At 43.8% G+C, this 27,666-nt stretch overlaps 1 protein-coding gene across 3 annotated transcripts; it reads left to right on the top strand.

The window, feature by feature from the left end:
* Nucleotides 1-159: 159 nt before the first annotated feature.
* On the top strand, nt 160-27,168 carry CD83 (CD83 molecule). 3 transcript variants are annotated; one of them, XM_058432418.1, is made up of 5 exons: nt 160-227; nt 8,339-8,454; nt 21,748-21,976; nt 23,891-23,997; nt 25,286-27,162. In XM_058432418.1, exons 2-5 carry the CDS (start codon nt 8,359-8,361, stop codon nt 25,412-25,414), a joined length of 561 nt encoding a protein of 186 aa, XP_058288401.1. In that variant the 5' UTR covers nt 160-227; nt 8,339-8,358; the 3' UTR covers nt 25,415-27,162. The 3 variants fall into 3 exon arrangements, with proteins under 3 accessions (XP_058288401.1, XP_031996372.1, XP_031996371.1); XM_032140481.2 differs by lacking the exon at nt 160-227 and adding an exon at nt 8,037-8,246 and having other exon boundaries at nt 25,289-27,168; XM_032140480.2 differs by lacking the exon at nt 160-227 and adding an exon at nt 8,040-8,246 and having other exon boundaries at nt 25,286-27,164.
* Nucleotides 27,169-27,666: the final 498 nt, after the last annotated feature.

A 27,666-nucleotide genomic window follows, 5' to 3' on the forward strand; every position in this document is an offset into this window, starting at 1 on the left:
AGGGCCCTAGCTAGCTTTGTTCCTTGACCAAGGTTACCATAATGCTTGCCTTGGCAGTGAGAATGCGTAACCACAATGTTTTCTAATGATTTTGGGTTTTTCTCTTTTTATAGTCACAGCAGAGAAAACATGAAGGTGACAACTAGTGGTTTCAGAAAGGCAAGAAGCTCTTCCTCTGCATTCACCTTTCTTTTCCCTTTTCACTGAAAGCGAAGATCAACATACAGGTAAGCTCCTCTCATACGTTCGAGGAAGAACACAAGTCAGGACTCAGAGCTACTGAATTTCCACTCCCACACCCACGCCCACGCCCACGTCCACGCCAGACACACGCTGCGAAATACTGTCTGGTTTTTTATGGTAAGGTAGCCTGTAGTTAGCCTCAAAATGCTTCCTCAGGAATGGCCCTCGTCAGAAATCTCTTCATACTCAGTGTAAGGACGTGACGAAGAATATGTTACGTGTGAAAATACACCTTGGCGTTCAGCTCTGTGGGTTGAGGGGTTCCTGTGACGGCAAGCTTTTAGGTTATTGAGCAGCAGATTGGATCCTTCTATTTTTCAACAGCATAGGTTTCCATGTAATATGAAAAACAGCTGTTGCGAATTTGTAGACGTGCTGAATCCAGTCTAATAAATGCCTAGCTGCACCTGCAAGAAAGTAAGGGAGCGCTGAAGGGTCAAAAATGGTGGAAGAACTATGACCAGCCTGAGCTGCCTCTGGGGCTGCTGGAGGTAAGGTTGGGGAGGACAGTTGGCCAGGCTGAGAATCCGGTTTGGGAATATTAATTCACTTTAGAATTTATTAAATCAAGGAGCTTAGGCTTTCATGACCAGCAGGCACACAAGAAGGGGCTTGGGCCCCAGAAGAGTAGGGAGTTGGAACTGAGACCCTGGTGTAAGGATGAACTGAAAACCATTGCCTGCTTACACAGGGAGATGACAAGGAAGCTTGCTTGAGAAAAAGAAAAAAAGCTCCCCTTAAAATTAATTTATAATAATTAATGTGCCCTCTCATGGATATGATATTTAAATTTATAGTACTAGAGTGGTCTAAGACATGTCCCACCAAGAAATTAATATAAAGTGCTGTCACACGCCGACAATATCCTTGGGAACCTGGCTGAAACAAAAATAAAACCTTTCTGGGAGGCCATACATCCATCCTAGGCCTCCTAGCATATCCTCATATGAAGTCCCAACTAAAGATTAACTTACAATTAAAAACTACCATACAGTCCTGGCGTGGTGGCTTATACCTGTAATCCCAGCACTTTGGGAGGCTGAGGTGGGTGAATCACCTGAGGTCAGGAGTTCGAGACCAGCCTGGCCAACATGGTGAAATCCCATCTCTATTAAAAATACAAAACTTAGCCGGGTGTGGTGGTGCCCAGCTACTTGGGAGGCTGAGACAGAAGAATCGCTTGAATCCAGGAGGCAGAGGTTGCAGTGAGCTGAGATTCTGCTGCCACACTCCAGTCTGGGAGGCAAAACCAAAAAAAAAAAAAAAAACCCAACTACTATACACAGGAAAAAAACAATCCCCCAAAACCAATAGTTAGTGAACAAAACAAAAAACAATATGAAACAGCCAACAACTTCAGATAAAATATAATTATCAGGTAGATTAAAAATAAGCATGTTTAAAATGAGAAGTCACAAAAGAAGTATAATAATAATAATAAAGAACATAACAATAAGACATCAAAAAGATTAGACTCAGCTACATAGGAAATCAAATATAACTCAGAAATTTAAAAATTATCATTTAAAGCTTACTATGTTAAACCAAATATTATATATTACCAAATAAATAACTAATGAATGGAAAGAAAGATCTGAGGAATCTTCAGAAGCCTGTGCAGAGAGATGAAGAGACAGCTAGTGGTTTCAGGCTGAGGCGGGTGGGTCACATGAAGTCAGGAGTTTGAGACTAGCCTGAACAACATAGTAAACCCCATCTCTACTAAAAATAAATAAATAAATAAAATTAGCCAGGTGTGGTGGCACGTGCCTGTAATCCCAGCTACTCGGGAGGCTGAGGCATGAGAATCACTTGAACCCAGGAGGCAGAGGTTGCAGTGAGCCAAGATTGTACCACTGCATTCCAGCCTGGGCGACACAGCCAGACTCGGTCTCAAAAAATAAAATAAAAATAAAAATATATATTCTGTGGTGTTCTCTCTACTGGTTTGGAAGTCATGCATACTATTTCTCTTCTTATGTGATTACCTTTTTATAATTTTTAATAAGCATACTCAATTTAATAAATTCTAGAGTTAATTAATATTGCCACCCTTTTCCCTAAAATGCCCAAATGCCCAAACTCTGCCCATCTCTTCTAATATTATGACCAGTACCCTCATTCCACTGTGTTTTTATACTCCCCAAGTAGTCTTTTTTTTACATATTAGGTATTTGTTGAAATTTATCTCATATTGTGCATCTCACTGCTTCTTTCTTGGGTCAATTCCTTCTGAAGTATATTCTTAATTCTTTTAGCAAAGGTCTTCAAGTGGAAAATGCTCTCTGTTTTTGTCTGAAAGTGTTTATTTTGCCCATATTCTTGACTCATAGTGTAGTTGTAAGTTGACGGTTATTTCTTCTCAGCACTTGAATATATTATTCCATTGGTCTTCTGGTTTCTATTGTTGCTGTTGCAAAGTTCCAGACAACCTGATAACTCATTCCTTTGTAGGCAATGCTTTTGTTTTTGAGAGCTTCTAAGATCTTGGCCTTTCTACGTGGTTTTTTTTTTGTTTTTTTTTGAGATGGAGTCTTGCTCTGTTGCCTAGGCTGGAGGGTAGTGGTGTGATCTCGGCTCACTGCAACCTCTGCCTCCCGGGTTCAAGCGATTCTGGTGCCTCAGCCTCCTGAGCAGCTTGGACCACAGGCACGTGCCACCATGCCCAGCTAATTTTTGTGTGTGTTCTTAGTAGAGATGGGGTTTCGCCATGTTGGCCAGGCTGTTCTCGACCTCCTGACCTCAGGTGATCCGCCTGCCTTGGCCTCCCAAAGTGCTGGGATTACAGGCGTGAGCCACCGCACCCGGCTGGTCTTCTTTTAGTTATACTGTGTTGTGTCCAGTAGAGGATTTCATGTTACTTAACCTGCTGTGGTTCATAACTTTCATTAGTCCTCATTTATCATGTCTTGAACATCTAATAGATGTGGTTGGTCCTTCACAGTCCACACTCCTTGTCAGTAAGCCCTTCCTCTGCATGTTCTGTCTCAAAAAATATTTGAGCCACCATGCCTGGGCTAAAATATTTTTATTAATGGTCAATAAAAAGATGCAAGAAAGGAAGAGGCAGAGAAGAATCTGGTTAAGCATAAAGCGTAAAACAAAATGACCGAAATAAATCCTAATATAGCAGAATTCACAAAGTAAGTAAAATTAAACCCTCAATTAGCAAGATAGATTGTCAGTCATACTGGATAGAAGAAAATCTAACAATATACTTTAAAAAGGACACAATAGAATGTAAGGACAAAGAAATGTTGAATGTAAAAGTATGGAAAACGCCAGCAAAAAATCAACCCAGAGAAAGGAAGAGGCAGAGGATAGTAATATTAAGGGGAAACAGGCTGGGCGTGGTGGTTCACGCCTGTAATCCCAGCACTTTGGGAGGCTGAGGTAGGCGGATCACGAGGTTAGGAGTTGGAGACCAGCCTGACCAACATGGTGAAATCCCATCTCTACTAAAAATACAAGAATTAGCCAGGCATGGTGACAGGTGCCTGTAATTCCAGCTACTTGGGAGGCTGAGGCAGAGAATTGCTTGAACCTGGGAGGTGGAGGTTGCAGTGAGCCGAGATTGTGCCACTGCACTCCTGCTTGGGTGACAGAGCGAGACTCCATCTCAAAAAAAAAAAAAAAAAAGTAGACAAAGTTGTATTTCAAGCAAAAAGGAATATTAGAAAAAAAAAGTCAAATGAAGAGAAAAATGAACAATTCATTGGAAAAACATAACTTCCAGATACTAAAACATAGCATCAAATTATACCAAGCCAAAAAGATGATAAAATTGCAGAGATAAACGGACAATTCTGTAGTCACGGGAGGGAATTTAACACATCTCTTTCAGTAATTGATAGTTTATGATTATAGAAAGGATATAGAAGATCTGAGCAACACTATGAGCAAACTTGATCAAAAAGATCTTTCTTTCCAAGTACATGCCCCTCTTACCAAAAGATCACATATGAGGCTACAAAGCAATCCTTGCCGGGCGCGGTGGCTCACGCTTGTAATCCCAGCACTTTGGGAGGCCGAGGCGGGCTGATCACGAGGTCAGGAGATGGAGACCACGGTGAAACCTCGTCTCTACTAAAAATACAAAAAATTAGCCAGGCGTGGTGGCGGGCGCCTGTAGTCCCAGCTACTCGGAGAGGCTGAGGCAGGAGAATGGCGTGAACCCGGGAGGCGGAGCTTGCAGTGAGCCGAGATCGCGCCACTGCACTCCAACCTGGGTGACACAGCGAGACTCTGCCTCAAAAAAAAAAAAAAAAAAAGAAAAAGAAAAAAGAAAAAAAAAAAAGCAATCCTTGATATGCAACAAAGAATCATACAGACTGCTCTTGAGCAACCTCAACTGTTAGACACCAGTAGCAAAATGAAAACCAAGCCATATATTGGGAAAATTTTTTTTAAAACCCTCTAAATAATTCATAATTCAACAAGTGACTTAGTGGAGAGTCTAAGAACACATTGTTAACATTAATAAGAAAGGAAATTTCTACTCACTGGCTATGGACACCTAGAAAAATATAGTTTAAAAAATATATACATGAAAGTAGCAACACAAAATGTGAAGGTATACAGGAAGAAATCTATCAAAAGATGTGAAAAACCTATATATATATAAATATAAAATTTTAAAAATTCTTGAAGACCTAAGTAAATGGAAAGATACACAATATGGGATGAATTTGTAGAACTGACTTCTAAAGATGTTGATTTTAGGCAATTTATAAATTGAATATATTCCTACTAAAATTCAAATCAAGTTTTTTGAGGTTCACAAATTGATATAATGTGTATAAGGTAGAACAAAGAACCAAGAATGCCAGAACCTTTTTTTTTTTTGGATACACAGTCTTACTCTGTCACCCAGTCTGGAGTGCAGTGGCACAATCTTGGCTCACTGCAGCGTGGAGCTCCTGGGCTCAAGCGATCCTCCTGCCTCAGCCTCCTGAGTAGCAGGGACCACAGGTGCAAGCCACCATGCCCGGCTATTTTTTGTATTTGTTATTTTTTTGTATTTTTAGTAAAGACCGGGTTTCACCATGTTGCCCAGGCCAGTCTTGAACTCCTAATCTCAAGTGATCCATCCACCTGGGCCTTCCAAAGTGCTGGGATTACAGGTGTGAGCCACTGCACCCAGCCACCAGAACAATTTTGAAGACGAAGTTCAACATGTGAGGACTCACTTCCACCACAGCAAGACTTAATTAAATTATAGTAATAAGAAAGTGTGATATTAGCACAAAGAGAGGCAGAATAGTGTCTAGAAACAGGCCCACTTATACATAGAAATTTGTATAAAGCACAGATGTCATTTTAATTCAGTAGGGAAAGAAGGACTTTTAGCAAGCAGCATTGGAAAAAATGGTTATCCATATGGAAAAAATAAGTTAGATCATGACATCAAACCATATTTAAATGGATTAAAGACCAACATATGAAAAAGCATGACTTTAAAAGTTTTGGAAGAAAATGAAGGAGAATGTTTTTATGATCTCAGGTCAGGAAAAGATTTCTTGAACACAATACCAGAAGCACAAATCATAAACAAAAAGATCAGTAAATTTGACCACATTAAAATATTTTTTAAAAACTCTTTGGTAGATTAAAGATATCATAAACAAAATGGAAAATACAAATCTTAAACTTGGAGAAGAGATTTGGCATGAATATAACCAAGAAAGGATTTGGCCCAGATTTTATAAACAGCGCTCATGGAAAAGGCCAAAGGATATGAATGACAATCCTCAGAAAAGGTTATCCAGTGTTCTTGAAACATATGCTGTCAATGTAACATAAATTAAGCAAAAAGGATCTAATATTTCACACTCATTAGATAGGTAGAAATTTTAAAAAATCTGGCTGGGCACAGTGGCTCACACCTGTAATCCCTGTACCTTGGGAGGCCAAGGTAGGAGGATCGCTTGAGCCCAGGAATTTGAGACCAGCCTGAGCAACATAGTGAGACCCTATCTTTTAAAAAAAAAATCTGATCATGCTAAGACCTGCTGAGGGGAGTGTAAATGGGCATGTGCATTTTGGATAATAAGATGGCAATATTTAACAATGCAGTGTAATTACTGAGCTAGAGTGTTGGAAGACTTTCAGCTCCCCTGTAACATTGTTTATAATCAGGAAAAACTGGAAAGAAGCATAAATGCCTAGGTATGAGATCTGGCAGAGGACATATAGTGGGTCTCAAAAGACCATCCTGGCTAACACGGTGAAACCCCGTCTCTACTAAAAATACACACACACAAAAATTAGTCGGGCGTGGTGGCAGGCACCTGTAGTCCCAGCTACTTGGGAGGCTGAGGCAAGAGAATGGCGTGAATCCGGGAGGCGGAGCTTGCAGTAAGCTGAGATCACCACCACTGCACTCCAGCCTGGGCGACAGAGTGAGACTCCGTCTCAAAAAAAAAAAAAAAAAAAAAAAAAAAGAGGGTCTCGAAAATGTTAGTACTGTTTTATTTCTCAAGAATAAATCGTATACATATGTGTTCAATTCCATATTTTCTATACTTATTTTGTATGCTTAACATTTTCACAATTAAAAAATTAGTTTGGTGAGGCTGCTGGGGAAAAGGTACTTACACAAGCTGGCGGGACTGTCAATTGGTACGACTACTTCCAAGATCAGATTAAAACTGGTGGTATAGTGATGCCACTCTTTTTAACCTCTTGGATGGACAAAGATAGAAAGGTTGGATAACAGTTTGTGTTGGCAAACAGGCACTCTCATTGCAGATGGGAATATAGATTGAAGACACCTCCTTGCAGGTAATTTTTTGCCAATATTTAACAAAATTGGAAACTCCCCTTCACCTAGCACAATTTCCTTGAGGTATTTATTCTAAGAAAATAAGCAATTTTAGAGCAAAGATTCATCTACACTGAAGTTTCCCATAGCAATCACAGCATTGTTTCTAATATTAGTAATACAAAAAGAAACAACCTGTATGTCTAACACTAATCGATTCTAATTTATGGTGCAACTGAACAATGGACCAAAATGATGCTGTTGGAAGTTTTTAATGATGTGGAACTGCTTGCAAATTATTAAGCTAAAAGAAAGTAGGTTACAAGACAGCAGGAAGAATAAACCATTAAAAATACCAATCTGTGCACTGACATGTTATAAATATTTTATGTTATGTTATAAACACTTTATAATATAAAAAAACATGTTAACTGAAGTTACTTCCTGGATGAATTACAAGTGATTTCATTGTCTTCTAGAATTTTCTTTTCCAAAAATTTTGTGTATGTGTGTGCGTAATTATTATTTTAACAGGAGACACTCTCCTTTGGTGATATAATTTAAACAGGTAGGACGGTACTGACTGATAACCTCCCGGGGAAGGCAGGGAGCCAAGTACTACAGACTTGTATTTTTCTATGGAAATCTAACGCGCCTTTGATTATCACAGATTCTGGAGAAGAGTGAGGACTTGGGTTCACCAGTGCGTTCCCAAGGACAGGCTGGGCTTCTGAGGAAGTTGCCCACCCTCTGGGAATCTGGTTTGGCCTCTGTAAAATGGGCAGATCCCGCTCGGATGGCCCGGTTCCCGGCTTCCTTTTGCGGGTCAACGGCAGCGTCACGCGCGCGAGCGCGGTCTGCGAAGCCCCCAGCGCTGGGCGTCACGCGGGGATTGCTGTCGCCGCTGCCAGCCGCAGCAGCGACGCGAACTCGGGGCGCCCGGCCCAGGCGCGCGGGGGCGGGGACGCGCACGCGGCGAGGGCGGCAGGGGCGGCAGGGGCGGGGACAGGGGCCAAGGGGGCGGGGACGGGGGCGCCCCGGCCTAAGCGGGACTAGGAGGGCGCACCACCCGCTTCCGCTGCCTGCCGGGGAATCCCCCGGGCTGGCGCGCAGGGAAGTTCCCGAACGCGCGGGCATAAAAGGGCAGCCGGCGCCAGCGCGCCACAGCCCTGCAGCTCGTGGCAGCGGCGCAGCGCTCCAGCCATGTCGCGCGGCCTCCAGCTTCTGCTTCTGAGCTGCGGTAGGGCCCGCGAGCGCCTGTCGCCCCCTGCCCCTCCACGACACCCCCTCCCGTCGGTCGCTTGCTCACGACGCGCTCTCTCTTTCTTGTAGCCTACAGCCTGGCTCCCGCGATGCCGGAGGTGAAGGTGGCTTGCTCGGAAGATGTGAACTTGCCCTGCACCGCCCCCTGGGATCCGCAGGTTCCCTACACGGTCTCTTGGGTTAAGGTAGGTGCTGCGATGCCCGCGGGCTGGGGTTTGGTGGGCTCATTTGAAGACAGCAGGAACCATCTCCCCTAGGCTGGCGACCCTCTGTGGCTGCCGTGTGGGGGCCGGGGGCGTCTCCCGCCGCTGAACTCAGAGTACTCAGTCTGCCGTCGCGCCTCCGCTACTCCATCCGCATCCAGGTACAGGGCCGACTTCGGTTTTGCTCTCCGCAGACCTCAACCCCCTTCCTGCCACTGAAGGTGGCCTGAGATGAATGATTCACTTAAGACGTTTCGGAAGGGCAGAGACTCTCTCATTTGGATTAATTCTGGAGGCCACCTGTGGTTGTGGGCCAGCAGGTCAGGAAGAAAGCAACAGGGACCTAGATTTGGGCATTGGACAGGGGGAATGTCTCCAGACTTCTGATTTCTTGTGTTTTGTGACTGTGATGCCCATGATACATGGGAGGGGGAGGGGGCAATTTGAAAGGAAGGGCTAAGACACAGAAGTGACTTAGGCCATTTCATCCATGGTAGTTATCAGTGGTCATCTCCTTTGTGGCATACCCTTGGCTTCCTCCCCTAGCCCTCCTCCTCCTTCCTCTGGCAGCCGTGAGAGAGGCAGCCTTGAGGGCATCAGGTGGATGCATGAGCCGGAGCCCGCATGTGTAAGAACAGGCCGTGCTGCTCGTACTGTAAGAGGACTGAGTGGCAAGGAGGCTTTTTCAAGGTTTCCTCTTGACTGAAACATTCTCAGATTCTAAGATGGCAATGATGGTGTCATTCCAAAGCCGAGCAGCTACTGTTTGATATCACTGGTCCTTCTTTAAGTCAGGCCACTGCTACCACTGCACCTCCATTTTAACCCAAATGAATATGATACTCCAGCCTTACTCTGTAGCTCTCACTGATTTGCTGTCTTACCATGGGGGCAAATCTGTGCACTTGTAGCTTTCCCCAAACTGCAGGGCGTTCTTCTGCCCACCATAAAAGATACTATAAGAAACTGTATGTGTCTTTGGCCACTTAACAGTACAAGGCATCATTGCGGTGATCTCTCTGTGCGTGTGTCTCCTAACTGGATTGTCAGTTCCCTGGGGGGCAGTGGCTGTATCAATACTTTTGTGTATTCTTCACGGCACCTACTTTTTGCCCTATAAATTGCAAAGGTGCTCTGTGAATTCAGCCCAGCACTTCATGAGTTATGCATGGCAGGGATGGTGCTGCTGCCTCAGAGCATTGTATTGTGTATAAAAGTAAGGTGTTAAATATTCCTACTTCATTTGTACCTTACTTACTGTGGGATCAGAGAACACAACAATTCTGAAATTGTTCTCATAGTCAAAACAATAGTCTTTTAAAAAATATTGTAAAAACAATTTTTGAGTGCTCACCACATGCCAAGCTCCAAGGTAAATATTTACATACATTATCCATTTCCATCCATCGGAAGAATGGACTTAGGGATCAGTACTGTTACTATTCCTACTTTACAGGTGAGAAAACTAAGCCTTAGGGAGGGAAACAACCTGTCCACTTTTGCACAGCTGGCTAAATGGTGGAGTTGGGGTTTGAACCAAGCAGTCTGATTCCAAATCCTGAGTTGTTAGAGGTCTATCTTGATATCTCTGTTTTCTACCTTATAACTTAAGGTAAAGAAAATCAAAGTGCCCCTGGGCTAACCAGGCAGGGACTTAGTTAAAGAAGGGGGAAAACATGAAACCACTATCCCTTCCAGAGAGTAATTATTTAATAAAGAAAGAAAACATTATTAATACCCCCAGGGGAGTAATTAAAAAGTCCTCATGAAACAAGTAGATGAAATTTCAGACTGTAAAGTTCAAACAGTTCTGGAGTGAAAGCTTCTGGCACAGGGTCATTTGGAATGGTCCACTAAACCATAGCAATTAACCTTGGACTTCTCCTTGGATGTCAGCTGGTGATGTAACTCTGTAACGCATGAGGTTGTTTATTGGACACAGTTCTTGCGAGATTTACCCCGAAGGTCTTTCAAAACTCTGTCAAGAAAAAAAGGGACAGCAGTCTCTAGGCGTTCTTTTTTTCCTGTTGATCCATGGAATAGTGCCAGTGAAAAGTCATACTGTAGTTGTTTTTTGAGAAGTAAATGGTGATTGAGATTCGTGGGTAGGAGAGTTATGCTATACCAATAAATGAATCAGGTGCCTCGAAAGTGACATATATTGTTCCTTTAAGCATTTTTTTTAAACAGCTCTCAGCATATTCTGTAGATACTTATTATTTTCCAGCCCAATAATTATACTTTTGCATTGATTGTGCTTATACAACAAAAATGGATAGAGTGTTCTGGAGATAAAGCCAGTGGTGAAATGCCGAAATACTTCATTTTACTGAAGATTAAGCATCTGGTCATTTTTCTACAAGTTTCTTGTAAAATGTTTCATCAAGGTGGAGGGGTAGCCACAAAGGGATGAATTTCATTTTGGTAACCAGAGCCAGCTTATCCCATCCTACTCGCTTCATCGTCACTACCCCGGCTTTGTAAAACCTGTTTTGCCGGCACAGGAGGGGGCTTCGTGCTGGGCAAGGAAAGCAGAGTCCCTTGCGGTGGGTTTTCACCGTCCACCAGATTGAAGCACTTTCTGCAGGCTGTCTGCGTATCATAAGTATGGTTATAATGACTCACAATTTAAAATTCCATTCACCGCTCAATCCTCCGGCACCATGTAGCATCTTGCCTTTGTCCATTTGGCACTGATTACTTGTAATTAACAAAAGGACCCATGTAAACCATGTGTTTTTTATCATATGCCTTTGACCAGAAAACTCAAAACAGACAGCATCCAATTTGTTTGCAACATTAGGGTTGGGAAGGAAGAGTGTTCATTTTATTCTCTCTGTTTCAAAGTTGCAGTGAGATGGGCCAGAGGGGACTTAATAGACACATGTGCAGGAGGCTAAAGGTGAAGCCAAAAGTGGACAGAGATATCCCAATTCCTGTTGGCCCAGCTCTTCTCTTCTATGGACTGTGTCCTCTTAATTGGGATCCAACAAAGGGTCCTCCTCTCATCCCTTCCTCCCTTATACTTTTTAAGGCAGAATGGGTGATTGAGAAGAAATAGAAAAGTTAATAAATTATATTCATTAGGATAGTAGCTCAATTTAGCTTTATTTTTATTTTTTGAGACAGTCTCACCCTGTTTCCCAAGCTGGAGTACAGTGGCATGAAGATGACTTACCGCAGCCTCGACTTCCTGGGCTCGAGTAATCCTCCCACCTCAGCCTCCCAAGTAGCTGAGACTACAAGGGCATACCACCACACCTGGCTAATTTTCATGTTTTTAATTTTTTGTAGAGACAAGATCTCAATACATTGCCCAGGCTGGTCTCCAACTCCTCACCTCAAGCCATCCTCCCACTTCGGCCTCCCAAAGTGCTAGGATTACAGGCATGAGCTAATCCATTTATCTTTTAAAGTTGTAATAGGCTGGGTGTGGTGGCTCAGGCTCATGCCTGTAATCCCAGCATTTTGGGAAGCCAAGATGGGGGGATTGCTTGAGCCCAGGAGTTTGAGGCCAGCCTGGGCAATGTAGTGAGACCTGTCTCTACCAAACAAACAAACAAAGAAAGTTGTAATAGATGTGGTTTTTTGAGGAGGTATTTTGAGAAAATATGCAAATAGACTTTGATCCATGACTTTTCTTCCACTGGCCATGACCTGTGGTTAAATTCCAGCATAAAAGGGCATAGCACAATATCATGTGTGCAAGGAGTAAAGCCGTGCATTAAAGGGCTGCATCTGTACTTCATGAAAAGCATCGCTGTATCTACACTCTCTTTAATGTAGGTTTGGAGAGAGAGGATGACTTTGGATGGAGTACTTTGGGCCTGGTTGGTACTCACTAAGGATAATAATGAGTGGTCATTTATCCCAGAGGTGCAGTGCCTTCTTGTATCACGCTAGGAGCCCTGACAGCCTACGGGTGATGCAAAACGAAAGAGGATATATGGTGTCATCTCTGGGTGATGCTGCGGGGGTGAGGACAGTGAAGCATCACAAGACAAGTGCCCTTTTCAGATGATTTCCAACGGAAGGGAGAAAAGGGAAGTAAGAGTGTGACTTCATATAAAAGTCTACTATAAATAGACTTTATAATATTGAGAAGAGCCCCAGCTGGGGCAGATCATGGCCCATCCATGGAGTGTTCTGCTTCTGACATTAACACTAAGGAAACTGTTGGAGAGCAGGTTAATGGCTTGCATGAGGCCACTTCAGAAGTTCAAGGCTGTCTTCCATGTATGTTGCTAAACTTCTTTTTGGTGGAGTTATGTTTTCTATCTCTACCATCTTGTGTGATAATGAGCTACAAAACCAGGGATACTGAGGAGAGCAGAGTGCCTTAGGGGGGCCTAGAGTTGATAAGCGGTCGGGGCAGATGTAATCTATATAGCCACAGACCCTCATAGCCCATGGAAGGAGCCAGTACTGAACACTTACTGTGCTTCCTTGATTCTAGAATGATTCTGTTGTAAGATGGATTTAAGAACATGTTTTAGGACAAAAAGGAAACATTTCTCCATTAAATGTAGAACCATTGAATTATGAAAACAATGTATGTTAGAATTAAAAAAAAAAATCATACTGTCCCCATTGGCACCTACAGTACTTGGCCTGGTTGAATCACTTTTATGGGCTCCTCCCTAGGTCAAACCATGAAAGATGTAAAGTTGCTTTTCAGATGTCTCTCATATTTATCCTTTCATTGTTTAGTAAATATTTCTAAGTCCCAAATGTGTGCCCCATCCTGGGCCTGGCATTGGCCATCTCAGGATCGATGTAGAACTTTTGCCAGAGGACCATCTTGAGCAAAGGCATGGGGATCCACTAAGACTTTTTGGGAACCATTGAGGTAACCAGTGATGTAGAAGGGAGACTTAAACAGCAGATGGCTGAGAGATAACATTATTGTGGCACCGAATGCCAACAATAATGATTGAATTTATCCTTTTCAGTAGGACCCTTGAAGTTTTTTGAGACAGAGTTTTGCTCTTGTCACCCAGGCTGGAGTACTGTGGTGTGATCTCGGCTCACTGCAACCCCCTCTTCCAAAGTTCAAGCGATTCCCCTGCCTTAGCCTCCTGAGTAGCTGGGATTACAGGCGCCCACGACCATGCCCGGCTACTTTTTTGTATTTTTAGTAGAGACGGGGTTTCACCATGTTGGCCAGGCTGGTCTCGAACTCCTGACCTCGGGTGATCCACCTGCCTCAGCTTCCCAAAGTGCTGGGATTACAGGTGTAAGCCACCATGCCCGGCCTCATTGAAGGATTTTAAGCAAAGAGAATGGCAGAATGCAAAATATGCCTAAAGCAAAGCGTATTTCTCGTGGTGTTGGATAGAATATGATTCATTTAGAAGATGAGTCTCAGAGGGAGACTTCACTCTTTTCCTTCTTTTCCTCTTGGTCACCAGTCCTGTCCATGTGGTTCTGCGGAGGAGTGGGCAAGGAAGAATGAGGCCACCTCTGAGAGGCTATAGAAGAAGTCTCATCTAGATGAGAATGGTGGATCACTGAGATTTTTGGACAATAGTGGAACAGAGCACAAGTTGCCAAAATCTTTTAGCTTGATAGTGGGGAAAGAGGAAGAAAGCAGCTGAGAGTTAAATTGAAAAAAAAAAAAAAAAAACTAAACAAAAAAACCAACTTGTTTTCCATTAATAAAAGGGGGAACCTGAGTCACATGAGGACTGGATTGTCTTAGCAATGTACTTGGCAATGTCACTACACAAAGAAGAGGAAGTTTGGAGAAGGTCTTAGTGACATAAGGGAAAGTTTTATGTAGGGCAAGAGTAAAAGCAGATTGATTACCTAAAAAAAGTTTCCTCCCTCTAAAGATGTTCCCATAATCCCTTCCTGGCTACTCCTGGAATACCCCTAAATTTTGTATCAACAATCATTAGCTCAAAATAGAGCTGGACAGAAGATACTTCCCTAAGATTCCTTTATACTCATAAGCATGTTTTTGTTTTTCATTTTGTTTTGTTTTGCACTGAGGTGTATTTGGGTAAAATTTCCGTGTGTGTCATGTGGAACTAGTACAGACTGGGAGCCCAAGGCTTGCTAATATCACTTGATGCTTTCTTGGAGGACCATTCTACTGCATGTCCCAAATTGGGACAATTTGGAGAATTGTTCCAGTTCTTAGCTTCCAGTGGTTGCCAGCAGTCCTCGGGGTTACCGATTAGAATCGAGGTTACTGATTCTAGAAGAGCTGGTAGCTGCCTAGGATTATGGGTCCACATAGGGAAAACCTTTAGGAAAAGAAGGATGCTGGTTTCCATAAACAGTTCATTATTGCCTTGGACCAGCAGTTCTGGAGAACAAAGGTTCTGATTCAAATCAGGCCTTGAGGTCTCATTCCCCAAGGAGTGGAAGGCATGTGAGCCCAAAGGACAAAGCAGGACTGGCCTCGAGGCTGGAGCCATGTGCCGATAGCCCCCTACGTATCACCCTTACTTACATGGTGGTGCCGGGTGCCTTATCATTAGGAGTCTTTCAGTTGTGAGGGATTGTAAATCCAATCAAAACTAGCCTAAAGAGAAGGAAATATATTGGCTTATATATAATTGGAATGGGAAAAAACTTGAAAAATCAAAATACAGTTCGCATTTCAGTTATGGCTGGCGTTGTGGCTTGAATTGTGCCCCCCCAAAAGATCAGAAGTTCTAATTTCTGATGCTCGTGATTATGACTTTATTTTGAAATAGAGTCTTTGCAAATGTAATCAAATTGAGATGAGGTGCTACCTGACTAGGGTGGGCCCTGCTTCAGTATGAATGATGTCCTAATAAGAGAAAACACACACTGATACAAACAACAGGGAGAAAGCTACGTGAAGACAGACACAGGGATTGGAGTGATGTGTCTACAAGCCAAGCAATGCCAAGGACTGCTGGCAACCACTAGAAGCTAAGAGAAAGGCACAGAACAGATTCTCCCCTAAAGCCTTCAGAGAGCTTGGCCCTGGCAACACCTTGATTTTGGACTTCTGGCCTCCTGAACTGTGAGAGAATGCATTTCTGTTGTTTCAGCCACCCAGTTTGTGGTGCTCTGAAGCCCTGGCAAATGAATATAGCTAGGCTTAGAGGTTCATGAATGTCCCCAGGACTTGGTGACTTTCCATTTGTCAACTCTGCCTTCCTTTACATTGGTTCTGTGTCCAACCTCTACATAGCAGCCAGATCATAGCCAATAACTACAGAGTTGGACAGGTTGCACATCCCTTATCTGAAATGCTTGGGAGCAGAAGTGTTTCAGATTTTTGGATTAGGGATGCTCAACCTGTATATCCTTCCAGAAGCAAGTGCAAAGGAGAAGGTTGTGTTTCTCTTCAAATATCTCAACTTATGTCTGATTATTCTCAAGGGACTTTGACTGGGTCATGTGCCTATCAGAGCCAGTCTCCATGATCGTGGGGTACCAGGCCTGAGTTAAGTTGCCTCTTCTAGAACCTAGGTGTGGAGTTCTTCAGAGGACATGAACTCAGAGCTTGTAATGGTACCTCTTCGAGGTCCAGCAGGCCCCACGGGATGCTAATAGAAGAGAGATGATTGGCATGAACAATGATGGGTCCAACATTGCCTTCAAATCTCAGTTCCAAAGGGGTTTTGCTACATTATTATGATGATGCTTTAAAAAATTCAGAATGTTGTGGATATTTTGAAGACATTGTATGTGGAAAAAACAGTTTCTCCCTAGAGCAGAGATTGGGACTTCCAGGACAACTTTCCCAGAGGAGACGGGAAGTGTCAGTGGTCAGGAAATGACAGAATGGGTGGATGGTGTGGAAAGCTATCACATATAAGAATAATTTCTATTACCAGCATTACCAATTATACAGCACTTTTCTGTGTTTTCTCACTTGATTCTTATAATAACCCCATGAGCAAGTAAGGGAGCTCTAGATGATGAAATGGGGCTCAGAGGTGAAGTGACATATGGAAGATGACCCAGCTAACGCATGGAGAAGCTGAGATTGACTTCAGACCTTTGATTCCAAAGCTAGTGCTCTTGTAACTTTCTCATTGTTTCTAAAATTCGTGCATTCATTCAGTAAATACTTTTTCAATACTTCTTATATTTGGGGAACTATTTAGTATGCAGAATGAAACCTTGGTTATAAAAAAAAGGAGAGAGAGAGAGTAGTAACATCTTTAGGGCTTTCTGTGTGATCGATATGATGCTTAGGGTCTGTATACATCATCATAAGTATCTTCATGCCAACTCAGTGAGATGTGATCACCCCCAGATTCCAGTGGAGCTATCCAAGCCTGAGAGTGGTTCAGTCAGTTGGCCAAGAGCAGAGGTAGCCGTGGGAGGGCTGGGGTTTGGTTCCAGCTCAGTCCAATGCCAATGCCTGTGCTCTTAATTATGTTGCCTCTGTTATACTCATAACTCTGTTAACAGCCATAAATCCAGCTCTGTCTGTTAGACCCAGTAAATTTCAAAGTGGAAAATCATTTTTCTAATAAAACTACGCATAGAAAAAAAGATATTAATGCTCATACATTCTACCCTCATTATGACATCAACCTCCGAGCCAAACTATTTTGCACATTATAAAGAGCTGTTTTTATGATGAATGGGAATTATATTGGCACTTTAATTGAGTTAGAAACCAAGGTACATGAATGTTAGTGCATCAATACCTTAATTTATTTTTACCAATTTAATATTTTTTATATATTTTTTTTTTTAGGTGGAACCTGTGAATCCCCCACTCTTTTTGAGACAGGGTCTTGCTCTGTCACCCAGGCTGGAGTGCAATGACACAATCTCAGCTCACTGCAACCTCCGCCTCCTGGGTTCAAGCGATTCTCCTGCCTCAGCCTCCCAAGTAGCTGGAATTACAGATGCCCACTACCACGCCCAGCTAATATTTTGTATTTGTGGTGGAGACGGGGTTTCACCATGTTGGCCAGGCTGGTCTTGAGCTCCTGACCTCATGTGATCCACCTGCCTCGGCCTCCCAAAGTGCTGGGATTACAGGTGTGAGCCAGCATGCCTGGCCCTGCATTCTTAGCAAATCTGATGTATGATAAATTTAGATTTCAATTTTGTGATCAAAACTCTTTTTTTGCTATAAAATGAAACTATTGCCCTCTTAGCTTCAAATATGGTAATGTAGGAGGTTGGCATATATTTGGATAAAATTATGTAAACTTAAAAAAAAACACTTTCCACAATAGGATGTTTTAATATTGGTTCAGTTTCAGCCATAATTAATGATTTATTTTATGTCTTTTGTTTTAGTTCAAATTAGTTCATCATCAAAAAAAAAAAAAAAAAACTGACTCCATTCACGTGCCCATAAAATTAGTACTTGTGTTTGCTTGATTTAGCATTCTGCAAATGAAAGAGAGTTTATTTTAATTTAGGGCTTGTGGTTTCCTTAAGGTCAAATCTCCATTTGAGAGAAAGAATATGGTATTTAAATAATTTAGTCAAATTGGAGGCCTTGAGACAAGTCAGAGTCCCCAGGCTTTCTGAAAATGAGACGTCCCACATTTGCACTTTTCCAGCTCAACCAAAAATGATAGAGTTGTCAGCCTAAAAGTTAATGTACAACATGTGGATTTTTAAAACATGATTGGGATGAGTGTTTGGAGTAATTAATTTGCTGAAATTGTGTTGTGCTTTAGCACACTGTACTACAATATTAGCATTGTGAAGGGTGCATTAAATAGTTCCTGTCAATTATGGTTGGCTGTGAATGAATCTGAGGGTTCCTTTTGTTATAAATTACTATTTCCTAAAATGCTTTTGCAGAGAAGCGATGGAACACTTTTAGATTTGGAATGTTTAAAGAGCTGTTCTTGCCAGTGGTTGATTTTGAGCCAGCTCCAATGTTTATGAGAACTCATAAAACAAAGCAAAGTGGGGATGGCCCATTTGCTGTTACTCCATTTTCCTCCCACTGAAATTTCCCTTCAGTTTTTGGTGGTGCCTCTGCCACAGTTAGCTCATCTGATAAAGCAGGGTGATAGCTGCCTGGCCACGTATCTCACGATAATGATTTGAGCTTTTGCATACGGTCCCTTGATCCTGCTAGGGCCCCACTCCCATTCTGAGCATGCAACATTAACATAAAAACTACCACGATTTTTGCAGCTGTGGATAAACCCCAAATTCCACAGCTGGGGGTCACAAGAGAAAGTTTAGCTGAAAATGTATATACCTAAAACTGGAAGTTAGAGGGAGGGTTATGAAATATTTCCAGGTGCAGTGTATGAATTTACCGGGAATTCTTTTCGATGTGGTTAGTTATTAGGCAAACAGTGCTGTTCATTAGTTTGGCAAGAGTTCCTAGGTTTTGCCGATAGTTCTCTGGGTCATTTAGGAAAAGGGGTGTTTGGAAGATGACCCTACGAGAGTTGAGATATTTTGCCGTGATCCCACTGGTGGCAGTGATGTTTCAGCACATCAGAATTCTGCAGGTTGCTTTGAGGTTCTTTGTTTTGCCTTCTCCCTTGGTTGTTCTTTCTGTTCTTATGGCTCACCCTGCCTTTGTTTTGCCATTTAAAAATAACTAGCGGCTCACTGACAATTTTGCCAGAGGCCCTTGGAAATCTAACCATCAAATAAACTACATTTTATTGGTGTTGCTGCTGATTTTTAAAATGAATTCTCTGCAAATAGGCAGAAGTTACTGCCAGCCAGTTTTGATCACCAGCACCTTTTTGCTTCAACAATTCCCAGCAGCTAACACAATAATGGGGCCATCTTTATGTAAATAGACACAATAGTTTATATTTCTACTAGCTCCAGAGGGGTTCACGGTTTTGATCTTGACTTTCAGATGGGCCTTTCTGAGCTGAGGGAGGGGTTGCTGGATGGGAGAGGAGCTCCCCAGGAGAAAACCATGGGTGAATAATCTCAAAATGGTTGTTGCAGCTACGCTCGCATTTGGACGTTAATTTAGAAAAAGAAAAGCAAGATTGGACACCGGAATGGGGACTGCAGGGACTGGGCCAAGCTAATTGTTTCAAACTGGCCTTTCAGGCCATCCTAGACACAGATTGGCCCCGGGTGGGCCTTGGCCTCTGGTCTGTTGAAAGCCCTGCCTGGTAGGAAGAAGCTGCTCTGCCACACAGCGGAAGGGAGAGGCGAGCAGTGTGAGCCCATGACGAGGCTGCAGTTTATGGTTTACTTAGGCTTGAAAAGGGAAAAATGGTGCTAAATTAGATGTGTTCTGGAATCAGGTGGACACCGTTAGTTTCCTCTAAATTTCCTTGGCCCCACCTCCTTTTTGTGCTTTAATTTTGTACACCCAAGGGCCCCAGTTTCTTAGCTTCCTCCCATAGATTCTTGATTATTTAGGAAGGAATCTTTCCACACAAGAAGGACCATCAAGAAATGGGATTTATGTCCACAGACTCAGCCTGAGAAGAGCCATTCGTCTCAGCTCAGGGCTAGGAGGGAGCTGGGAGCTGAGCGGGTTTTCTTGCAGGAGCGATCAATCTGCCACCAGATGTCTCTGTAGCCCACTCTACAGGAATGCTAACACACACCAGGGCTGGAGCCTGAGCTTTCTGGTGACCTTGTGGTCTATGCCCTGAATTAACACATGAAGCAGAAATGACTGTGTGTGTGTGTGTGTGTGTGTGTGTGTATGTGTGTATACGAGTGCACACGTGCCCGTGTGTGTGTATTTTCTTTCCTGTGTTGCTTCTCAGAGTATTCCCCTAACTCCTTGGTTATCTCTTTCCCTACACTGAGTCCCTTCCTAAAAGTCAGAGAAGAGTTGTAGGGTGCTCCCAGAATGGGAGATTCATCATTGACAGGTGCAAGCAAAGATAGTGGCAGTGGAGCCTGATAATCTCTGTCTCCTTCCCTAAGGTGGCTCTTGGGTGTAGTTATCATGCTAAGGACAGGTAAGGAATGTCACTTAATCCTGGGCTCCCTGCTGGTCCCCAGCCAACCAGCAAAGGGAAACTCAGGTGCTGCTAGGGGATGTCATTGTTGAAGGGCTGCCCAGGAAGGCTGAAAACAAGGATTTGCTTTACTGCATGTGTAAATTCATTTTAGAAGCTTTGAAGTATTTCAATGGAGGAGCAACTCAGCAAGTTAATTAGGCAAACTAAAAATACGTCTAGGAAAGAGAGAATTAATGGTGAATGTGGTATGAGCCTAATCTATGCAGTGGGAGATGCTGAAGACACTCCACCAGTTTGATCACAAAGAACTCACAGAAAGCAAGCCGCACGCGGTGGCTCACGCCTGTAATCCCAGAACTTTGGGAGGCCGAGGCGGGTGGGTCGCTTGAGTCTGGGAGTTCAAGACCAGCTTGGGCAACAGAGCAAGACACTGCCTCTAAAAAAAAACAAACAAATAAAAATTAGCCAGGTATGGTGGCACATACTTGTAGTCCTAGCTACTGGAGAGGCTGAGGTGGGAGTACCAGAAGGTCGACTCAGGAGGCCAGGGGTCCAATGGGCCGTGATCAAGCCACTGCACTCCAGCCTGGGTGATAGAGTGAGACCCTGTCTCAAAAAAGAAAAAAAGAAAGAAAGCCAGCCAGATAAAATGTTTGGCTAAATTGGGCATCACCCCAAGTCCAGCTGGTCTGTCTTGAGTACAGTGAAGTCAGCTGTTACTGCCCTTCCATGTGGAGTTTGATATGACCAGCAAATGATCTGACACATACACTCTCTATAAAGCTGCTTCTCAGCTGTCTCGCTGCCCTAGTACAGAGAAAAGGTGTGGCACATTCGGCGACGTCAGGCATGACCACACAGAGACACAGCCCTTGAGGAACAAGGTGACTGTTCACAGGAGGCGTTGCTCATCTGCCTGTCTGATTTTAGTTGAATTGTCTGGCAAGGATCATAACAGATTTAGGAATTTTTCCAAATAAAAGGCTGGGATACAAAAATAGGAATCATTCAGTGGTTAAGTTTTGGTATCTAAAGAAAACAAAAGAACATTTAATACAGAACAATCCTATCTATACATGTATACATAGAAACAAATATAATCCAGCAAGATTCACACACAGCGTATCACTGTCATCAACAATGACTCTCTGTCCCTTATGCGGGGTGGAAATTGGGATACTTATGATAGAATCATGAGATGTAGTCCTGATATATTCCAAAGACGTAGCCTTGGGAATTTCATAGATCTCTCCTCCCCAAGAGGTCACACACACAAAAGCATCATGTCTTGTTTTACAAACGTAAGTTGAGGCTGGATCTTCTGAAAACAATGGAAACATTGGTGTCGAGATGGAGTGCTGGCAGTGGACCGTGATGCGCTATGATTCCTTCTTCACAGCTATTGGAGGGTGGTGAAGAGAGGATGGAGACACCCCAGGAAGACCACCTCAGGGGACAGCACTATCATCAGAAGGGGCAAAATGGTTCTTTCGACGCCCCCAATGAAAGGCCCTATTCCCTGAAGATCCGAAACACTACGGGCTGCAACTCGGGGACATACAGGTGCACTCTGCAGGACCCGGATGGGCAGAGAAACCTAAGTGGCAAGGTGATCTTGAGAGTGACAGGTGAGGTGACCTGCTGCACTTGTTTTCTTCTTGCACAATGCATGTGTGCTTCCTTTAGGTCCTAAAATCGATCCTCTCTTTTGGAGTGTTGCTCTAGAGCTTTGGATCACATCTGTGGCTGAAAGTGGAAATCCACTGCAAGCATGTCACCATTTTCTCTTTCTGTGGCTTAAATGATGCCTTTTGTTTGACTTTTGCCCAACGCTTGTTAGGGGCTGAGGCTGGAAATGATAAAAATGTGGTCACAGAGCCCCTGATTCCATACAACAGTTGATTTCTCCTTCTGTCAGGGATCTGAAAGGAATCGGACTTAGGGTAATATTATTACACCTGCAAGAGTACAACCCCTGTTTAAGGAGGCAGTGTGTGCTTTTTGCTTAGTCTTGTATGCACACACCTCCTTTAGGCCCTCCTGGATCTCCAGCCCTTCATCCTGGTTTCTTTGTTTCCTAGTACTTAGTACAACTGGTATGTTATGTATGGATTGATTTACTGTCTGTCTCTCCAAGAGAACAAGAACCTCTGTGTTTTCTTCTCTGATGTATCTGGGCACATAGTAGGCCCTCAATGAATATTCACCTGAATGAGAGGAACCTTGCAGAGGAGAGTGGAGAGGGGAGGCATGTCCTGTGGGGAGTGGAGAGAAAATGAAGAGAATAGCTGATTTTCTCTCGTTTTCCTCTTCCAAGGCGATATTGCCTACAACTTAAGGGATCAGAGCCTACAGTCACTTAGATCTGGCTCAAATATTAACTCTGCCTTTTGTTAGTGTGTGACCTTGAGCAAATCACTGATTGACTCTAAGCCTCAGTTCTCTAATCTCTAAAATGGAAGTAACATCTACAACATAGGCTTGTTGTGAAGGTTAAATGAGAAGTTGCGTTAAAATGCTGAGTGTAGTGCCCGGGGTAGACTGAATGATCAATACATGTTAGGGACCATGAGGACAATGGCTCTTATTACCCACGGCTGTGAGAATCCATCCCTCGACTGCTGCACAAAATGTTGAATCCATTTTCAGGGGTTGACAGCTCTCTGGAGATCCAGCATAGACTCCAATGGCAGAACCCCCTCCACTCATTTGCGCTCCACCTGCTCCTGCCTGGGGCATCGAGCAGATTCTGTTTGCAAGCACACTATAGCCAAAGCTCAACTTGCTTCCCCAAACAGCACATTGGGTTTTGCACCTGAGTGGGGAGAGGCACCTCCCTTCATGTCTGTCCTGGGCTAAAGGCCTCGCTGCTCTTACCCTCCCTTCGTGCTGCACCACACCCTTTAATAACCCTGAGGGAGTTGTTCTTCCACCCAACCATGCTGGCAGCCTTGCCAAAAGAGCTTGAATGATTCTAGAAAAATCTGTTGACGTATTTGGCAATATCAGGGCAGCTCACCTGCTTCCTTTCATAGTCCCTGAAACCTCCTGAGGTGAGGATGCACCACAATCTACCCAACACTGATGAAGTTAAGATAATTTCTGGATTAACAAGTGGTGGTTCATCTGGTAGGAGGACAAAATAAGCCAGAAAAGGCTTGACATCCGAAGTGCAGGCAGACAGGCCGCAGGATAAGCCTGGAACAGATGCCTGGCTCAGCCGCCTTGGTCCTTGGTCCTTGACCCTCTCTGAGCCTCGGCTCTTTAATCTGTAAAATGGGACTACTCAGGCCTGCTTTGAAGATTCAGGAAGATGCCGTGTGAGAGTCCTGTCGCATGCAGCCAGACACAGAGCGACAGTGCGCACTGGCTGCTGCTGCTGCTGCTGTCACCTTCACTGTCACTGTTACTGTCGTTCATCCTGATGGTGGGAAGAGGAGACAAGCAAGACTCCAGGACCGAGGAACAAAGCATTCTTAGCTTTTTTTCATGGTAGAAAAATCCTGTTAAAATGGCTTCACATGTCACTTACTTTTTTAAAGGATGCCCTGCACAGCGTAGAGAAGAGACTTTTAAGAAATACAGAGCGGAGATTGTCCTGCTGCTGGCTCTGGTTATTTTCTACTTAACACTCATCATTTTCACTTGTGTAAGTATCTTTTTAAAACATCTTCTGTTATTAAAAGATTACCCAGGGCACCAATCCAAATATCTTTTGCAGATAGTGTGAATCATTTAGTAATGGTGAGAGAGATTATTCTTTGAACCCTGGACTTTTTGAGGCCCCTAGACTGGGAGAATCGTTACAGGAAGCTCCCTGAAATATTTCCAGCTTTTGTCTAGTGGCTACATTTAGAGCATTGTGGAAAAAAAAAAAAAGTAAGATATAGGAAGGACGTTTGGGGAATCACAAGGGGTTCTGTGAACGAGCAGAGGCCCTGTAGGCACCGTGCTAGAAGTTGCAGTGCTGAGGGTCCCCCATCCCAGAGCAGAGGCCCCGCTCTTCCTGTGGGTGAGGGAATGGGCCCCACTGCCCCAGGGATGCCAGGGGATAGATCAGCCTCCTTTGGCTGCCTTCAAACTATTTTCTTATGGGGGTTCTCCCCTTCTATTTTTGGTATTTCTGCCCATGACTTAAGAATTAATCCCAAGAAGCCAGAGCAGTGAGGCACAGCGGGAGGCTTCTGGGGTGAAGGATGGCTGGCCGGCGCTCAGGCACCCTAGACTTGCCCATGAGCTAGCTGTTGGTTGCAGGTTCCGGCTCAAAGCCCTCAGAGATTCTTTCTGCGTGGCTGCTCACCTGTGTTGACCATGGTTGTGGGAGCGTAGGACCACATGTGTGTCTGACCCCTCTAGGAAGTGATCTGCCCCCTTTGTCTCCATCCACCAGGCAGGGCTGGCTACCTAGGGGCCACGACAGACTTCACTCAGGAGCTACCCCAGGACTGGTTCTTGCCACTCACTGTGTCCCTCTATTCACTTACTTGCCTCTCTGGCTGTGCACTCATCTGTCTGGTTTCTATTTTAGATACCAGTCAATCAAAGACTCCAGTGAGCACCTCAAGGAGCTTACAGTTAGGATGTTAGGGTTATTTGCGTATAAGAAGATAATTAGAGTTACTAGGCAGTATATTTTCAACATGAATGACTTTAGCTTCTTGTTGGAAAATGCCTGCTTCTGTGGGCATGGACTTTCCATACAGAGACCTAACAGTAGGGGATTGAAATGGCCACAATCAGTGAATCTCCTGGTCCAAGTTTGGAGCCGCCAGTGAAATGGTGGGTACAAATCCCTTGTGGAGCGAGGTGAGGCAGTGAGTAGGACAGCTTCCAGAATGGGTTGTCTAGCCAGCTGTTAGTGAATAGAGTTTAAAAGGAGGTGACAACGGCTGAATTTTTCCAGTTATTCACTTCAATTTTATTTCATTTCTTTTTAGAAGTTTGCACGACTACAGAGTATCTTCCCAGATTTTTCTAAAGCTGGCATGGAACGAGCTTTTCTCCCAGTTACCTCCCCAAATAAGCATTTAGGGCCAGTGACTCTTCACAAGACAGAACTGGTATGAGCAGGATTTCTGCAGGTTCTCCTTCCTGAAGCTGAGGCTCAGGGGTGTGCCTGTCTGTCACACTGGAGGACAGAAGAACGAGCCTACGCTGAAGACGGCATCCTCCTGTGAAGTCCTTCACCTCACTGAAAACATCTGGAAGTGGATCCCACCCCATTTTCTGTGAGCAGGCCTTGAAAACCATCACATGACCACATAGCATGGGGCCACTGCTGCTTCTCCATGGCTACCTTTTCAGCGATGTATGCAGCTATCTGGTCAACCTCCTGGACACTTTTTCAGTCATATAAAAGCTATGGTGAGATGCAGCCGGAAAAGGGTCTTGGGAAATATGAATGCCCCCAGCTGGCCCGTGACAGACTCCTGAGGACAGCTGTCCTCTCCTGCATCTTGGGGACATCTCTTTGAATTTTCTGTGTTTTGCTGTACCAACCCAGATGTTTTACGTCTGGGAGAAATTGACAGATCAAGCTGTGAGACAGTGGGAAATATTTAGCAAATAATTTCCTGGTGTGAAGGTCCTGCTATTACTAAGGAGTAATCTGTGTACAAAGAAATAACAGGTCGATGAACTATTCCCCAGCAGGGTCTTTTCATCTGGGAAAGACATCCATAAAGAAGCAATAAAGAAGAGTGCCACATTTATTTTTATATCTATATGTACTTGTCAAAGAAGGTTTGTGTTTTTCTGCTTTTGAAATCTGTATCTGTAGTGAGATAGCAACGTGAACTGACAGGCAGCCTGGACATAGAGAGGGAGAAGAAGTCGGAGAGGGTGACAACATAGAGAGCTATTTAATGGCCGGCTGGAAACGCTGGGCTGACGGTGCAGTCTGGGTGCTCGCCCCCTTGTCCCACTATCTGGCTGCATGATCTTGAGCAGGTTCCTTCTGGTGTCTGCTTTCTCCATTGTAAACCACAAGGCTGTTGCATGGGCTGATGAAGATCATATACGTGAAAATTCTTTGAAAACATGTAAAGCACTATACAAATTTGAAACTCCATTGAGTCATTATCCTCGCTGTGATGGTGGTGTTTTGGGGATGAGAGGGTGCTGTCCATTTCTCATGTTTTCCACTGTTTGAAACAAAGAAGGTTACCAAGAAGCCTTTCCCGTAGCCTTCTGTAGGAATTCTTTTGGGGAAGTGAGGAAGCCAGGTCCATGGTCTGTTCTTGAAGCAGTAGCCTAACACACTCCAAGATATGGACACACGGGAGCCACTGGCAGAGGGGACTTCACGGAGTGTTGCATGGATGTTTTAGCCATGGTTGGGTTTCTCTTATCAAACTTGGGCCCTTCCCTTCTTGGTTTCCAAAGGCATTTTATTGCTTGAGTTATATGTTCACTGTCCCCCTAATATTAGGGAGTAAAATGGATACCAAGTTGATTTAGTGTTTTTACCTCTGTCGTGGCTTTCATGTTATTAAACGTATGCATGTGAAGAAACGGTGTTTTTCTGTTTGATATTCAACTCATAAGACTTTGGGATAGGAAAAGTGAGTAATGGCTACTAGGCTTAATACCTGGGTGATGACACAATCTGTACGACGAACCCCCATGATGTAAGTTTACCTATGTAACAAACCTGCACTTGTACCCATGAACTTAAAATAAAAGTTAAAAATAAAAAACCTAGACAAATACAAATAAAAAAATCCTGACTTTGGGATGAGTGCTAGGATGTTGTAAACCAGTTTGAGAATCAGAATCCAAAATGAGAGCTGAAAGACTGGCTGAGTCTTTCTCGGAGGGAGGGCATGCTGCCAGACAGAGCTTTGTAAGCAGCACCCTCCTTCCCAGAGATGCTTCTGCTTCCATCCTGGGGCCACGTTGCTACCCAGTACATGAGCAGCTCATACTAGCATGCACGATCATGGGTGGGAGGGATGGAGGGAGGGTTTCTGCTTCAGAAAGATGTGTAACATCAGGGGCTTTGTGCCTGGATTCATGGGTTTCACTCAAGATTCTCAAATAGGTCCCTTCCCCCTGAAATGTTAAGAACAATGTGGTCTAAGTAGTTGTAATAGTTATAAAAGCATCATAGGTGGATGGCTCTTTACAAAGATGAATACACATAAAATGTCTCTAAAAGCTGTGGATTCACTTTCAATGGAATCAAGTCTGTTCTCAAATGCTTTACCAAAAGTGCCAGGGCATCGTAATTGAGAGTTCACAGAGCTCCTAGTCACCTGAGTTTGTAGCCCGGCTTCAAGATTTGGAAGTTATATTTCCTTGGGCAGAGGACTTACCC

Source organism: Hylobates moloch, unplaced genomic scaffold (assembly GCF_009828535.3).
Source record: "Hylobates moloch isolate HMO894 unplaced genomic scaffold, HMol_V3 SCAFFOLD_20, whole genome shotgun sequence".
Classification (NCBI taxonomy): domain Eukaryota; kingdom Metazoa; phylum Chordata; class Mammalia; order Primates; family Hylobatidae; genus Hylobates; species Hylobates moloch.

Excerpts from the sequence above, each read along its gene's own strand:
- CD83 (XM_032140480.2), top strand. The coding sequence starts at position 8,210 with ATGTCGCGCGGCCTCCAGCTTCTGCTTCTGAGCTGCG. Across the intron at positions 8,455-21,747 it reads ACACGGTCTCTTGGGTTAAG|CTATTGGAGGGTGGTGAAGA; the intron begins GTAGGTGCTGCG and ends CCTTCTTCACAG. Across the intron at positions 23,998-25,285 it reads CACTCATCATTTTCACTTGT|AAGTTTGCACGACTACAGAG; the intron begins GTAAGTATCTTT and ends ATTTCTTTTTAG.